General features: G+C 41.1%; 1 protein-coding gene across 2 annotated transcripts in view; it reads left to right on the top strand.

The window, feature by feature from the left end:
• Window positions 1–16079, top strand: part of nf1a (neurofibromin 1a) — an 80549-nt gene extending 64470 nt beyond the window's left edge. For both annotated transcript variants that reach the window (XM_044119376.1, XM_044119375.1), the window contains exons 41-57: window positions 972–1251; window positions 1392–1606; window positions 1841–1902; window positions 1988–2129; window positions 3200–3301; window positions 5354–5494; window positions 5935–6061; window positions 6287–6418; window positions 6741–6876; window positions 6976–7136; window positions 8446–8568; window positions 8897–9015; window positions 9097–9197; window positions 11017–11159; window positions 11289–11335; window positions 12118–12334; window positions 12988–16079. In XM_044119376.1, coding sequence (XP_043975311.1) covers window positions 972–1251; window positions 1392–1606; window positions 1841–1902; window positions 1988–2129; window positions 3200–3301; window positions 5354–5494; window positions 5935–6061; window positions 6287–6418; window positions 6741–6876; window positions 6976–7136; window positions 8446–8568; window positions 8897–9015; window positions 9097–9197; window positions 11017–11159; window positions 11289–11335; window positions 12118–12334; window positions 12988–13130 — 2391 coding nt within the window. In that variant the 3' untranslated portion in view covers window positions 13131–16079. The remainder of the gene's footprint in view (window positions 1–971; window positions 1252–1391; window positions 1607–1840; window positions 1903–1987; window positions 2130–3199; window positions 3302–5353; window positions 5495–5934; window positions 6062–6286; window positions 6419–6740; window positions 6877–6975; window positions 7137–8445; window positions 8569–8896; window positions 9016–9096; window positions 9198–11016; window positions 11160–11288; window positions 11336–12117; window positions 12335–12987) is intronic.
• The last annotated feature ends 289 nt before the right edge of the window (window positions 16080–16368 follow it).

The following is a 16368-nucleotide window of genomic DNA, read 5'->3' as shown; positions in this document are numbered from 1 at the left end:
TGTACATGAGGCTTTACTCTAGTGTTATCTAATGGCTTACTGCTTGTTGTCATGCCAGGACGTCGTACGGAGCACAGTGGAGCATTGTCTGCTGGCCTTGAACTCTTTGTCACCAAAGATTTGAATCAGTTCTTTTTTTCTTCTTCAGATGGAAGAACTGTTGCATTGTCAAGTGCATCATTTACCGCACATCTTTAATGTGGATTCACATTTGTTTTTATTAGTTCAGCATTCTTTTCAAGTATTTTTACAATACAGACCCATTCAGTAAATCAGAATCTTATTGAAATCTTATTCATGGCACGTATGAAATGAACATACATTTACACTGTTGAGAGTCAATATTTGCACAAATATTTGAATAATGTAATCATTAATAGCAATTAATATTTTGTTTTTAGTGAAATGAATAAAGTTAGTTTCTTTAGTTAAATCGGGGAAGTCAAACTTGTGAATTCATTTCTTTCTCACAGAAGAAACTCTTCAGACAACAAATAATGAGCACTGACACTTTTTTTCCAGAGAATTTATTAACAAATTTAATAACAATAGCCCAATGTAACAGCTGAATTAGCCCGTAAATAACCTCTTTCTCTAAGTACCATCAAGTGATGGAAAGACATGAAATGACATCAGACTTCTACAGCAGTTTTCAACCAGACCTGGTCCTTAGTTTTTAGTTTTTCCTGAGGATAAGCTAATCTGGGCCTTTGTTAGGGATTGTCATTTAAAAATAAATTTAAAAAAAGTTATATGATATTGCAGTGTATTAAAAGTGGGGGAAAAAATTAAATTTTCCTCTAGTTTCTGTTCTTAAGCATAAGTTTAATTTAATGGAATCCTTAGCTGGGCTGCACAGTTGGTACCACTGTGTCCTTGCAGCCAGACGGTTCTGGTTTCTGTGTTGTTGTCAAAGTAACTACATGAGGTTTCAATTTTTAAGGTTTAATAATTGGCCTTTTCTTTGGCAGGTGATCGGTCGGATGTGTAAGATCATAGACAAGACGTGCCTGTCACCAACTCCTACGCTGGAGCAGCACCTCATGTGGGATGACATTGCGATCCTGGCCCGCTACATGCTCATGTTGTCCTTTAACAACTCTCTGGATGTTGCAGCCCACCTGCCATACCTGTTCCATGTAGTGACGCTACTAGTAGCCACCGGGCCGCTGTCCCTTAGAGCCTCTACCCATGGTTTAGTCATCAACATCATCCACTCCCTGTGCACCTGTTCACAGCTCAGCTTCAGTGGTAAGCAACATCATCTGATTTTTAGATATTGAGAGCTTTTCTAAGGTCAAGGCCTGAAGTAAAAATCAGTCTAAAAAATATGCAAAATATACACCAACTAATAAATAAGAAACTTGTTTTGTTGTGTTCAATAATTGCAGAGGAGACAAAGCAGGTTCTGAGGCTGAGCCTGACTGAGTTTTCGTTGCCAAAGTTCTATCTGCTGTTTGGCATCAGCAAAGTCAAATCAGCCGCCGTCATTGCCTTCCGCTCCAGCTACAGGGACCGCTCCTTCTCACCAGGCTCCTACGAGAGGGAAACCTTCGCTCTGTCCTCTCTGGAGACCGTAACTGAGGCCTTACTGGAAATTATGGAGGTCAGACAGATAATTATGCATCTATTAAGCAGGACTCTGTCTCTTTGTCCTAGTGGTTGATTCTCATAGAAAATGTTTGTTGACTAAATATTCACCACCATATTTCTTTCTATTCTCATTTTATTCTTTTGTTTGACACAGTAATAGTTTAGTTTATGTATACTTTACAACTTTTTTTCAAGAGCACATAGCTACATATATGCTTATTGTATTATTTCTCTCTGTTGACTCCAGGCCTGTATGAGAGACATCCCAACTTGTAAGTGGTTAGACCAGTGGACAGAGCTTGCTCAAAAGTATGTACCTTTTTAATCTTCTTTTTTTAAAGTATATAGTTTTGCTTAAGTTCTGAGGTATCTCATCTTTGTGCTTGGGTTGTAGATTTGCATTCCAGTACAACCCTTCCCTACAGCCCAGAGCCCTGGTGGTCTTTGGCTGCATCAGCAAGAGGGTGACTCATGGCCAGATCAAGCAGATCATCCGGATCCTCAGCAAAGCCAGCCCTTTGCTCAGCATAGACCGGGTAAGATCAGTCACAGTAACGTCCCACTCTGCTGTCTGATCCATCATCAAGCCGTGCTGCAGCAACCCAAAAGTTATGAACTTAAACTTTGACCTAATCATTAAATGACTCCACTTTCCTACCCACTCCAAACGATTTGCTAGATTTTGTAATGTAGGCAACCTAGAACCATAGGCTACCTTGAAATGTGTTTTACTGGACTACCTCAAAGCACTTCTCACTAGGATTCCTAGAAAGAGCCTGCAGAGGCTCCAGTACGTCCAAAACTAGGATCCTGATGAGAGCACACAAACCACCACATCACTTCCATCCTCCTCTCTCTTCACTGGCCTCCCAGTTCTACCAGGACTGAATTCAAGGTTTCCGTCCTCACACACCGATGCCCCCAACTCTTAAAGAAAGGCTGAACCTACAAAACACAACTCACTCACTCTGCTCCAGTCCAGACAACACATGACAACACCTTGTTCAATGATTGGATTGAACACTGAGCTGAAGTCAATGAGAAGGACTCGTTTAGTTTCTCTTCTTTTCTAAGTGTGAAAGTGTTGAGTGGAATGTCACGGCGTCTTCTTTCTGATTGGTTTGCTGTATGAACAGAGTCCAGATAGACCTGGTAGACGGTGCTTGTTGAGCCATTGCAAGTTGGCAGCATAAAGTCAGTGATGTCATGAAAAGATTGACAGATAAAGAGTAGCTGCACAGTTAGTTTTCTGATCCCAGTGACGGGTTGGTCCTTTTGGACTCGATTCTGCAGCATCAGATTTAAAAACAGACAACAAGCTTATTTGTGGCTGGGTTTACTTCTGTTGTTTTTGATTCATATCTGAATGTAGTCAGTAATGGAGATACTAAATTATACAGTATGTTGTATTTGTTATTGCCAAACACTTTTACTCTCATGGAGAAAGAATATTTTACTCTAAATATAACATGTTGTTAAAACGGTTTATTTGGTGACTGTTGGCGTCTCTCCTACATCCCTATAGAGTCTGACTTTATGTTCTGCCCTGTGTGGTCAGTTCTCTTTCTCATGGGCATTCCCACCTTTTTTCTGTGGACTGTTTTAGGGTCTTGAGAGCTGTTTGAAGGGACCCGACAATTACAACAGCCAAGTGTTAATTGAGGCCACTGTGATTGCTCTGACCAAGCTGCAGCCTCTACTCAGCAAGGTATGAAATTGATCCGTTCGCCACTGTATTCAGCCTTTTCTACTGCCACAACAAACTGCCTTTATTTTCATTTCATCATCACAAGTTTTTATGATAAAAAATTGTCTTCATGATCGTGCATTGGTCGGATTTTGTCATAATTTAAATTGGAACTCTAAACTATATTCTCCCCATTTTAAACAAAGACTTATGGTGCTTTCACACCAAACACGTCAGACACGTCTGGTTTACATTCAGACTCTACGGGGAGGTGAGTCGAGTGCCTGTCACAGTGGGTTTCCAGCTACTAGTGCAGCGCAATTTGAAGTGTTGATGCGTCACGTGCGTCCAACAAATAGGCTGGCAACGGAAAAAACGGCTATAATGATTCTGACGTGACCTCAACGCGACCTCAACGCGCCTCCACTTAGACTTTGAATGTAAACCAGATGCGCCTGACGCTCAAAACACGTTTGGTGCGAACACACCGTCAAGTGTCTGCATTCAAAGTTGTGTGACGCATTTGTGAACGCACCGAAACAATACATACAGTTCAAAATCTGCCATCCCATAAACTGGCAGATATTTTCCCCACCGGGGTGAGAGGTCACAGGATCCTTTTTACCTGGAGTATAAAAGCCAGATGTTCTGTTTGACTGCGACATCTGTTCAGAGAAGTCAGATTGACACCCAGATAGTAACACGTCTACTAGTGAGACAGCAGAAAATGTTCAATTTTACTATGATCAGTTCGTGAGCTGACTCTAAAACAGCTTTGCCCTCAAATGGTTTTCAGAAGGATCAGGCTACCATGTTACCATGCTATCATGCTACCATGCTACCATGTTACCATGCTATCATGTTACCATGTTACCATGTTACCATGTTACCATGCTACCATGTTACCATGTTACCATGTTACCATGCTACCATGTTACCATGTTATCATGTTACCATGTTACCATGCTACCATGTTACCATGCTACCATGCTACCATGTTACCATGTTACCATACTACCATGTTACCATGCTACTATGTTACCATGTTACCATGCTGCCATGTTACCATGCTACCATGCTACCATGTTACCATGTTACCATGCTATCATGTTACCATGTTACCATGCTACCATGTTACCATGCTACCATGTTACCATGTTACCATGTTATCATGTTACCATGTTACCATGCTACCATGTTGCCATGCTACCATGTTACCATGCTACCATGTTACCATGCTACCATGTTACCATGTTACCATACTACCATGTTACCATGCTACTATGTTACCATGTTACCATGCTGCCATGTTACCATGTTACCATGCTACCATGTTACCATGCTACCATGTTACCATGTTACCATGCTACCATGTTACCATGCTACCATGTTACCATGCTACCATGTTACCATGCTACCATGTTACCATGCTACCATGTTACCATGTTACCATGTTACCATACTACCATGTTACCATGCTACTATGTTACCATGTTACCATGCTGCCATGCTACCATGTTACCATGTTACCATGCTACCATGTTACCATGTTACCATGCTACCATGTTACCATGTTACCATGTTACCATGCTACCATGTTACCATGCTGCCATGTTACCATGTTACCATGCTGCCATGCTACCATGTTACCATGTTACCATGTTACCATGCTACCATGTTACCATGCTACCATGTTACCATGCTACCATGTTACCATGCTGCCATGTTACCATGCTGCCATGTTACCATGTTACCATTGCTACCATGCTACCACAGTTTGCTGCCCTCACTAACATTAAGGTCATTAGGCTGACTATTTGCAGGTTAAAGATCAACCCTCATATCCTCTCATTCAGAACCAACCGCCAAAGGGAAACCTTGCCCCATATTTTTATTGTTCTGCTATAGTGAAAACTGAATTGAAAACTAGAACAATTGCAAACTAAGAATTTTCTCTTAGTTTGAATTATGGATAATGATCCTCTTGGACCTTTTTTTAAGTCGTTGGTAATGTGGTGCTGTCATTGTTTCTGCTAAATGATTCGCTTCCTGTGTGAATGGATGTGTTTGCAGGACTCTCCGATGCACAAAGCTCTGTTCTGGGTGGCAGTAGCTGTGCTGCAGCTGGATGAAGTCAACTTGTACTCTGCTGGAACTGCCCTGTTGGAGCAGAACCTTCACACTCTCGACACAATGCGGATCTTCAATGACAAGGTAGAGCTTACGAGGACTGACATCATGATGTCTGTATACTTTGACGCCTCGTGGTCAAAACGTGTCCTAAGACAGAGAACATTGTCAGAGAACTTGTCTATATTTCTTTTAGGTCAAACCATAAATGCATGAAAATAACAACAGGACTGACTGTCTTAAAATAGCTGCTAGCTGCTTTTTAGCCAGCAGAATGTTTCTACTTCCTCTGTTGTGACTGTCAGATTACTGCAGTCATTAAAATGAAATGTTCCCACACTTAAAGCATTTTGATTTACTTGTCAGCACTTTGTTTTTACATTTTCACGTGAATCACTTTCCTTAACTGAAATACTCAAGTGCAATATTTTTCTACTTGTACACAATTTATAGAAAAGTCCTATTAATAAAGTTGACATGGTGATATAGAGCATTTTAATCAGATCTGTTGTTTGTTTCTTCAGAGTCCAGAGGAAGTTTTCATGGAAATTAGGCGTCCTTTAGAATGGCACTGTAAGCAGATGGATCATTTTGTGGGCCTCAATTTTAGTGCTAACTTCAACTTTGCATTAGTGGGCCACTTACTCAAAGGTAAGGCCGTCTGCATTTTCACTCTCTTGACTCATGTTTTATTGTTTTATCAGTCACTGGAGAAACCGTTAATATAGTTAAATCCTAAGTTAGGAGTAAATGCTTTGACTTTCGATCAGTTCGTCCACAGTGTTTGTGAATAATTGTCGTTCATGAGCAAACAGGCATTTTCTTTGCTACTGTCAGCTTATCTACATTTGTCATGTTCCGCTTTCGTCCCTGCAGGCTACAGACACCCGTCTCCCACCACCGTGGCGCGGACAGTGCGGATCCTGCACACACTGTTGGCTCTAACAAGCAAACATTTGAAATGTGACAAGTTTGAGGTCAACACTCAGAGCGTGGCTTATTTAGCTGGTAAAAACCAACATGCCTTGCATCCTTCAGATGTTCACCTTCATTGCTACATGATATTGTTTTTAAAGCTGAGAACAAGCCCACACTAAAGTGGCCCGAGCACAGAGAAAGTTTCACTAAGCTGTGCACTTCTGTGAACTTGCAGCTCAACAGTTTTCTATGATTAGATCTGCTGCTGTCTTTGTTCTGAAAGCCATGTTGTTGTTTCCTTATAAAGTTTGTTAGACTGTGAATAAACACTAACACGATGACCGCACTTCATATTCAGCTTGTTTTAGTCGTACAGAGATGACCTTTTTTACTGCATGTACTTTTTCTGCAGCCTTGCTCACTGTGTCAGAGGAAGTCAGAAGTCGATGTAGCCTCAAACACAGGAAGTCGCTGCTTATTTCTGAGCTGTCTGTGGACCCTGTACCTATGGAGACCTACAACAGTCACATCACCAACCCAAAATGCAGGTGTGCTAACAAATGGGACTTTGTTTTATTCCCTCCCATGATCCACTAAAGCCGAACAAATGAAATGCTGCATGTCTGCTGACAATGTTTTATTTTCAGAACTGTGCAAGAGTCTCAGCCATGGACATCACCTCAGGTTTCAGAGCGCTACCTTTCCACCCATCATTACCCCACCATGGGCCAGATAAGCCCGCGAACGCGCAAATCCATGAGCCTGGACATGGGTCAACCATCACAGGCCAACACAAAGAAGCTTCTCGGTATTTATTCTTTCCCACATAATAGTCTCCATATTATGTATAATATGGTGTGTGTGTGTGTGTGTGTGTGTGTGTGGGCGTGTGTGTGCGTGTGCGTGTGTGTGTGTGTGTAGGTGTGTACATACAGTGGTGTAAAGAAGTGGGTAACACTTTGATTGACGGGGTGTGCCTAAGACTGACATGACACTGTCATAAACATGACATAACACCTGTTATGACCATGAATGAGTCTTTATGACTGTTTTGTCATGAAGTGTCATTTGACACATTTAAGTGTCATTATTTGCCTTGCGACTCTTCATGACAACAGTCGTGAACATTTGTGAAAACTCCTTCATGTTCATTACATTTCTGTCAGTGTCCTGTCAGTCTTATGCACACCGTCAAATAAAGTCTTACCAAAAAGGTTTGTCTCCCTCCTGATTTCCTTTTTTTGCATGTTTGATGCATTTCAAAAGGTGTTTTATTGAGGGAGAAAAAAAACAAACCCACATGGCCCTCTATGAAAAGTAATTGCCTCCCCGTTAAAACAGCGCTGTAGTTCATAGTTTCACACAGGGCCACATTTTTGGGATGTTTTTTTTTCTCTTAATAAAAACGCCTTTACCGTATTTAAAAAGTTCATTTTGTGTTAATTTGCTGTATTACTTTTAGAAACTGTGGGAGAACTCATTACCTTACATCAACATTTAGTTTTATAATTTTAATAATGTAACAAGACCTGAAGAAACTCCTGTTGGCTTATAAATCTAGAACAAAGTTAAGATCTACATAACAACCCAGAACAAGACTCAAACATGGAGAACCAACATTTAGCTTTATATATTGTACAAATCTAGAACCCAACCCAGAACAACTGGAACCAACATTTAGTTTTATACGTCAGTAATTTTACAAAACATGGAGAACCAACATCTAGATTTATCAGAACCAGAAAAACTTCTGTTAATTAATAAAATATGGACAAATTATTCTTATTAAACATGGGGACCAATATGTAGCTTTAGACTTTTACCTTTTTGTCTTTCTCTTGGTTTGTTGTTTTGTTTTTATTTCATCCTAACTCATGTAAAGCACTTTGAACTGCTTGGTTGCTGAAAATGTGCTATAGAAATAAAATGACCTTACCTTATTTTATTAATATTTAAATTGGTTTGATTTTCTGAAACGCTGAAGTGTGGCAAACATGCTTAATACATATGTATGCATATGTATATTTGTGTAAATGTATATTATATATAACTAATATCTAGTTGAATCCATGTGGCTCTTCAGTTGGGTTGTCTAATGTAGACACTGTCTATTCCAGGTACCAGGAAGAGCTTTGATCATCTCATATCAGACTCTAAAGCACCAAAAAGACCAGAGATGGAGGCGGGGATGACCACTCCCCCGAAGATGAGGCGTGTAGCAGAAAATGACTACGAGCTCGGTAACAAAACGGATAAACTGAACACAGTTCCACACCGAACACATCGGCAGCGTAAGACGTGTGACAAAAAATCCATTTATTTTCTGCTGACCTGCCCAGTAGGGGCCGACACTTCAAGCCATGAGGCCCAGTGTTATTTGAAACAAACACTTATGCTTGTGGACATGCTGTAACTTGACAGAATTGCAGTGATCTGTTCTGTCTTAGTAAAATTCATCCAGTATTATAAAAGAACGGATCACGCTGCTTTCGATGTGTTTTCTTTTTTTTTTCTTCTGTTTTCTAAACAAGCAGATTGTAATTCTGATCTTTATTGTTACTGGTAAAGAGACGCAAAGAATTGGAAATTCTCACCTGCGAAAGGTGTCTGTATCAGAGTCTAATGTTCTGCTGGATGAGGAGGTTCTGACCGACCCGAAAATCCAGGCTCTGCTGCTCACTGTGCTGGTGAGTTCTCAAGCTCACTGCTTGTAGAGATGATGTGGTGAATCCACACTGTGACTCTACTTTTCTTCTTCTCTGTTTCAGGCAACCCAGGTTAAGTACACCACAGATGACTTTGACCAACGGATTTTGTACGAGTACTTAGCCGAAGCCAGTGTTGTGTTTCCTAAAGTTTTTCCAGTTGTGTAAGTTCTAAATACTGTATTTCTCACTTGATCAGTTCATGCACTTGAAACGACCTTTGTCACGAACTTGACTTTTGACCAGAGATGCTTGTTTTTGAGTTCCTTTCTCACATTCCACGCTATGCAACCTCATTAAAGTCAGACTTTCTTTCACCCTCATTTGCATACAGTAAAAAGAAAAACTACTGTCTTGTATTTCTGGTTTTGCTTTTTCCCTCTCTTTTTTCTCTGTTTCCTAAACTTACCTTTCAAAATAAGAGATACTATTGCTGCCTCCTGGCCTGGGGTCTTTCTGCATGTTCTCCCTGTGCATGGTGGGTTCTCTCCGGGTTCTTCGGCTTCCTCCCACAGTCCAAAAAAATGACTGTCAGATTAATTGGTCTCTCTAAATTCTCCCTAGGTGTGAGTGTGTGTGTGAATGGTTGTTTGTCCTGTCTGTTTTCTGTGTTGCCCTGCGACAGACTGATGATCTGTCCAGGGTGACCCCGCCTCTCGCCCGGAACGTTAGCTGGAGATAGACACCTCAAAGGTGTTAGAAAATGGATAGTGCTGCCTCTATCTAGCCTGCTTACTGCTCCGCCTAACAAATAGCGCCCCTAGCTACAACCATTAACGACGCAGACAGAGGAGAACTTTCTGGACAGTGTGGCTTTAAACACTGAATAAGACCTAGAGGAGCTGACCTGTCCTGAGTATTAAACTGGCTACATGTTTAAGACTGAAGGTTCACAGATGAGCCAGAACCTGGAACTGCTGACAGCATAATAGTGAACAGAGATCACTTAAATGGTAGAAGAGCAGATATTGGGATGGAAAACATGCTAACAGACCTGGAAATGCTAACTGCTAAGAGAATTTTGGAAATGTATCTGTACATCCGCAGATTTTTAGATATTGTCATGAGAATATATCTAACAAGATAACATAGATAAATAATAATCATGCATACAATTAGGCTCAAAAATATTCATACCTCTGGAAAATGTAATAACTCTCCACCGACCTTCTTCCAGAGCTGGGACTCTGGTTTTGTTGTCTCTGCTCCCTGTCGCCGTCGTTCTTCCCCTCGCTGCCTCTGCTGTGTTCTTGTGGTACTGCACTGAATTTCCGCCTGTTTTTGTCGTTTCTTCTGGATACCATCTAGTAATCATTCTGGTCCCTTCCGTTGGAAGCCTCCTCACAGACGTGTGCCCTGCAGATCACTGCGTTAGTTGACATACTGTTAGTGGTAAAATCTTGCCTTCCCAGCTGGATGAACGTCACCCAAGGCTAAAATAATTTAGTTAGTTTTTTTTTTCCCTCCTCATGTCCAGACCAATTGCAGCCTGAACAGCCACAGATAAACGAGTTTTAACCACACGTGAACGAACAAAACCTCCTTGAACTCAGCAGTCAGACCAGCCTGCTGGGCTCTGCTCTGCGTTGTTTCTAGAAGGAGAACTTTTTGCTTCAACACTTTGAAACATTCGCCAGCTAATTAGAGAAGAACAGCAACCGGATTAACAGTTTCACCTCAGAAAATATTTTTCTACCATTTAAAAGAACCTTCAATATGCACTTTAATCTACTAATGGACAAAGTGACCTGCCCACTGTCTGACCGGTAGTTTGTGTCGAGTTCTTCTATGTATTTGTAATGTTGTTATTCCTCTCATTCATAGTAAAGTTTCACTTCTCTTTTCACAAAGCTGATCTTTTCCACTCTCCCAGTTTTTTAACATCTACTCTAACACAAAGTTCTCAAGCATTAATTGTGACCTTGCCACATTTCAATAATCAACTTCCTATTGGTAACACATGTTTATATGTGCACTCCTCAGTTATAACTTATTGGACTCCAAGATCAACACTGTGCTGTCCATGTGCCAAGACATCAACCTCCTGAACCCGGTCCACGGCATCGTGCAGAGCGTTGTGTACCACGAGGAATCCCCTCCTCAGTACCAGCCTTCATATTTGCAAAGTATGACATTTTGTCGTCTTCCCACCTTTACAGATGGAACGTCTTCTAAAGTCCTGTGAAGTGAAGTGGATACGTCTGCACTGTCAGCTCTTAACTGTCTCCTGTCTCTCATCCATTTTTATCTAACAGGCTTTGGCTTTAATGGGCTGTGGAGGTTTGCTGGACCTTTCTCTAAGGTATGGCTGTTTCCTCTTCCTGCTAAGTCTTTGTTTTGTTCCGGAGCGTCCGTAGAGCTGTGCAGTACTTGTGCGGCTAAGTTGGTATAGCGATAAAAGAAGGAAGTGCATGCTCTGTCAAACTCACATGCAGCTGAAGCAGAAAACAAACACACATCTTCTGCTTTGGAGGTTTTAGTGAGTAATAAATGCACAGTATTCTGCTACATTTCTATACTTTGATTTCATTTCTACACACACACACACACACACACACACACACACACACACACACACACACATTTCTGCTGATCTCAGCAGATACTAATCCACCCCTAAACTACAACATCAGACTGTGTGTCCTTGCCTATGTTACAACTTTTGCCAGTCTGGTGACTGTAATAACATCTTTAATGAACTGTGAGCGTTGGACTCAATTATTGTAACCAAACAAAAGTTTCATAGAACATTAGGTCTGGTGATTGAACAACACTGCAACGTTTGTATTCTTAAAAAGTGTTGCATAATATTGCTATCTAAAAAAAATTTGAGATAACATAATTTTAGGTTTGAAATGTCACAGAAATAGTAACATTTTTGCTGGCTGCTCCTTTACGACTGAGTCAAATCCCATTGTGCTGTTTGGTTTTAAAAGTGGATCACATTCTTTTCTGGTTGATGTTATATTGTTTATTGCATTTCTGATGAACAGGAAGTATATTTTTATGGTTTTCTGAATTAACAGTGGCCCATCTGTCTGCATTGTAAGCACTCATCTTTTTTTTTTTTTTTTGTCCCTGCAGCAAACACAGATCCCAGACTATGCTGAGCTGATTGTCAAGTTTTTGGAAGCGCTGATCGACAGCTACCTGCCCACAGCCGATGAAGAGAGAGGAGAGGAACAACTACGAACTCCCACATCCCCGTATCCTCCCAGCAGCCAAAGCCAGCTGAGCATCACTGCCAATCTGAACCTGTCAAATTCCATGACCTCACTGGCCACATCACAACACTCCCCAGGTGTGACCCAAACACAAATACACACTCTCAGTCAGACCTGCTTCAGAGTCTAATGCTTCTTTTGATCTAGGCCTCCTTAACCTTTAAATGTTCTTTTCTGGTTGGATAAAGAAAAATATACAACTGACTGGATTCACAACTGGATGTTTTTGGATCTTCGGTTTTCTTGCCTATGTTACACACATGGTAAACCATCACAGTAGTTGTGAAGTCGACTGTAGAGGGGTGATGGCAGACATAACACAGATCGCCTCCACAATCTGCCTAAGCAGAGATGATGGGATTATCTACAGAGCAGATGATTTGTTCCTTTTCCTTCAGCTTCATGGATCAACCTTTATGTTGCAAGGCTGCTGTGATTGCAGTTCTTGCTTAATCATGAATTTAACTGATATAAGCTGCACTTTAGACTCCAAAACAGAAGGAGGAAGACATTTGAAGAAGTTTGGTCCTCACTATGTGCAGAAGGTCAAGTCAGCCGCCTGCCAGGCTAAGTAACCCTGAACATTTACAGTATGAAAGGATCTTATGATGGAATTGTCGTAGGTAAACTTAACCTCTGATGTTTTATATTTAGGTCATCCAGCTTGCATTGCGGGAGTCACACGCTTTGTTTTCGGTAGAATGCATCTGTCCTTTCTTTGTTCCTCCAGGTGTGGATAAGGAGAATGTCCAGCTGTCCCCCAGCTCTGCTCTGTCCAGTGGGGGGCGCATTCGCCACGGGTCAGCCAGTCAGGTCCAGAAGCAGCGCAGTGCCGGCAGCTTTAAGAGACCCAGCATTAAGAAAATAGTCTGACTGCCCCTCCAGCCCGAGCCGCCAGGCTTCACGCTGCGCTCTCTGTTTACACTCTAGTTTCTCCTTGTTCTTCATTCTCGCTGCATCGGCAAAACAAGTGAAAGAAGGAGTGCGAACTGAACGGAGGTGTTTCTCTTCTTATTCTTTGACGGCTAAAGGAATCGGAGATGCTTCTGATCTGCACTGTGTTCTGTGTGGAAGCTTTTCCTACCTGCAGGAAGTGACGACGGCGGACACTTCAGCATTACGGTGACACCGACACAGAGGGACGGGTGGTTGAAGTTCCTGGGTCTGAGTCGGTCAGATACACAACATGAGAGCAGCGCAGTGTGATGGGACCAACATGCTCGATCCGCTTGGACATATCAGTTGCTCTCTATCCTGTACATATTTGACATAGACTGATGATGTACATCCAGTCCTTTATGCTACATTTGCTGTTTTCTCTATGGTGTGCCTTTGTATGTGTTTTTCTATATGTACACTTTGTAAAGTAAAAGTCAAACCTTGCTGGACACAATAAACAGGTACTAATTATGAAGACAGGCTACTCATATCAAGCTGCCATGATCTGCCTGCGGTGACGGTCAAACAGTTAACCCCGATGCCTGACACTATTTACTCCTGTAGAAGTAGAGGATGCTACACAAACACTTTCCAAAAATATCTTCTTCTTTTTTTTAAAAAACAAAACAAAAAACAAACTCTTATCCATTAATATTACAAAACACTATGAAAAGTACAACCATGTAAATACCTGCAAATATTTTTTGGTTTCATTGCTTTTCTGTTTTTGCAATGATACATTTTTAGCAGCAAAACCGCGTTATTCCAGATTTGTGTAAAGGGCAATAATCTGTAGCTCCAAATGCTTTTCCCCTTCGATTAGCAACAGAGCAAACGACTCACCGGGGGCCGGCGGGTGTCGCATCTCCGCAGCCGACCCAGGGAGACGTTTTGGTTTTCACCTAAACCTGTTTTCGGTCTTTGCTTTTGTTTTGTATGCCATCGACAGGCAATATTATCTATTGTTTATAGATGGTAAACAATAGTAATATTGTTTATTATCTATCTCCGTGTTGGTTCTGTTTTGTTCTTTTTCTTTTTCAGCATTGTGTTTGCTTTTGACTTGTGTGTAGAACGCGGAAAGGTGACCAAAACAAAAGAGAAAGTCCACAAATTCATAATCATGGAGACTGGCCAGGAAAACGCAGCAAAGCACACATCTTCAGTGAGAACATCTGCATGTTCCAAGAGAACATCTGCATGTTCTCATAGAAGACATTCACTGTGCTTGTGCTCCATCATTTTCCATCGCCGCTTCCCCCTCACACTCCACTGTCTCCAGGAATTTGACGACTATCTCATCAAACTTTCAGCTTGGTCTGCTTTTTCTGTAAAGCTGTTAGGTTTGCAGCAGGATAATGCTGAGGGTGGAACACACCACTGCAGATTGTTCAGGGTTCTCAAATGTTTGGAACCCAGGTTTTGCGGTTTAGTTCAGTTCTTATGTTTTAGGGAGCATCTGGTAGCTGCTGTCCTCCATCATGCTAAAAAGATTTCCCTGCCTGAGTTAAGACAGGCAGGTGAGATTAAAGAAATGCACCATGACAGTTTGATGTTCATTAAGGCTGAGTTTGGGTTGGGAAATTGGAAATGGTGTTTTAAAAGAAGATGGGCAGGGAGCTCCTTTAAAGACGAGGTGGTGTGATTCAGTCTGCCGTAACGTGTGTTAAGAGTCTAAAGTGTAATTAGAGACCGGTGGTTTAAGCAAGTTCCCACCATTTTCATTCATACATTTAAACAGATCTTGGCTACTTCTACATGGAACATATGCATCTGGTCTAGTCTGAGCTGTCAGTGATTAGTGCATGCGAGTTTAGGACCCACAGATAATGTTAAATTATGCCCAGCACTGTGTGTTTGATGTCAGAATTACAGACACTGTCACTCAGTGTTCACTCAAGAACACTGAGTGACCTAGTTTGTGAATGTTTGGTTGTTTAAAACCTCTTAACCATCACCCCCAAACGCGTTCATGTAAGTCATTGGGTCCGTGAGGACAGCAGTGTCTTTATGACGATTAACGAGTCAAAGCTGCAGTATGTAACTTTCCAAAAATGTTTTTTTTGGGTTTTTTTTTTTTTTTACATATTTGTTCAAACTGTCACCATGTTGTGAGACATAATCTGTGAAAAGATCAGTCTCCTCCCAGTCTCCTATTTCCATCTGCAGAAATCCACCGCTCCCAGTCAAAAACAACCAATCAGAAAGGTCTCAGTGTTATCAGTTAACCTTGTGGTACATGCTGCTAAATGTGTACACAAGTTACTGGGCAACTTACCGTTCCAGTAAAGCTGTTTATCCACCGTCACTGGTGGCTATGCTAACTAGCCTGAGCATTCATGACAGGCTGTGCTGCGGTGAAACAGCGGGAACATAGCAGAGAGCAAAGGAAGTGCTAAAACCCTTCACTCTGATGGTGGACTGCCCAGTTTTCGCTCTAACACACTTGAAGCGCCACGCCCGGATTTCTTCCTGAAACATGCAACATGTTCACCTTTGACCTAGAAGAATCTGAGGGCAGCTCTCTGAGACTGACTACAGAACAGATTATGTATCCAGAACTTCTGAAACAGACAGATGACTTGCACTAAGTTTAAATGGGTCATGGCTTTGTAAAGATGAAAAAAAAAAATTTAAAAAATCCAAATGTGGCATGTTCTTTTAATGTTATGCAAAATCTGTCTTGAGTATGTTCTGAGTAGTCTGAGTTTTGTTTTTAATCCAGTATGTGTGATAATTGTAAAGATTTTGTGTACAATTTGAGATGATATATTTACTACACTGTACATACCTGTGATATTGTATCATTTTGTTTTTGTAAAGCAGGTAGTTTCTGTACCATAACACATATTACAATGTTAGTAATAAAAGGTTCTGCTAGTGCCTGACATCGTCTTCTTTAAGCTTCAGAAGAGTTCATAAAAATTGTTTAAGCATGCATTACTGGCACTTCCAGATTGAAAAATCAGTTGTTATAAATGGGTGTTTTTATTTTAACTGAACATGTTGTTTTATTTGAGGGGCAGTATTATGTGTTTTCCAGCTACTTTGTGCCATTTTATAGCATAATCACGTAACTTCATTACCTTCAGTTCTAGGTATATGTAGAAATGTATTAAAAATTTTAATTGTAATTCAACACTTTGAAATTAGTCATCACAACATAGCTCCT

Source organism: Gambusia affinis, linkage group LG06 (assembly GCF_019740435.1).
Source record: "Gambusia affinis linkage group LG06, SWU_Gaff_1.0, whole genome shotgun sequence".
NCBI classification, from domain to species: Eukaryota; Metazoa; Chordata; class Actinopteri; order Cyprinodontiformes; family Poeciliidae; genus Gambusia; species Gambusia affinis.
This window is presented reverse-complemented; position numbering and strand designations above follow the sequence as displayed.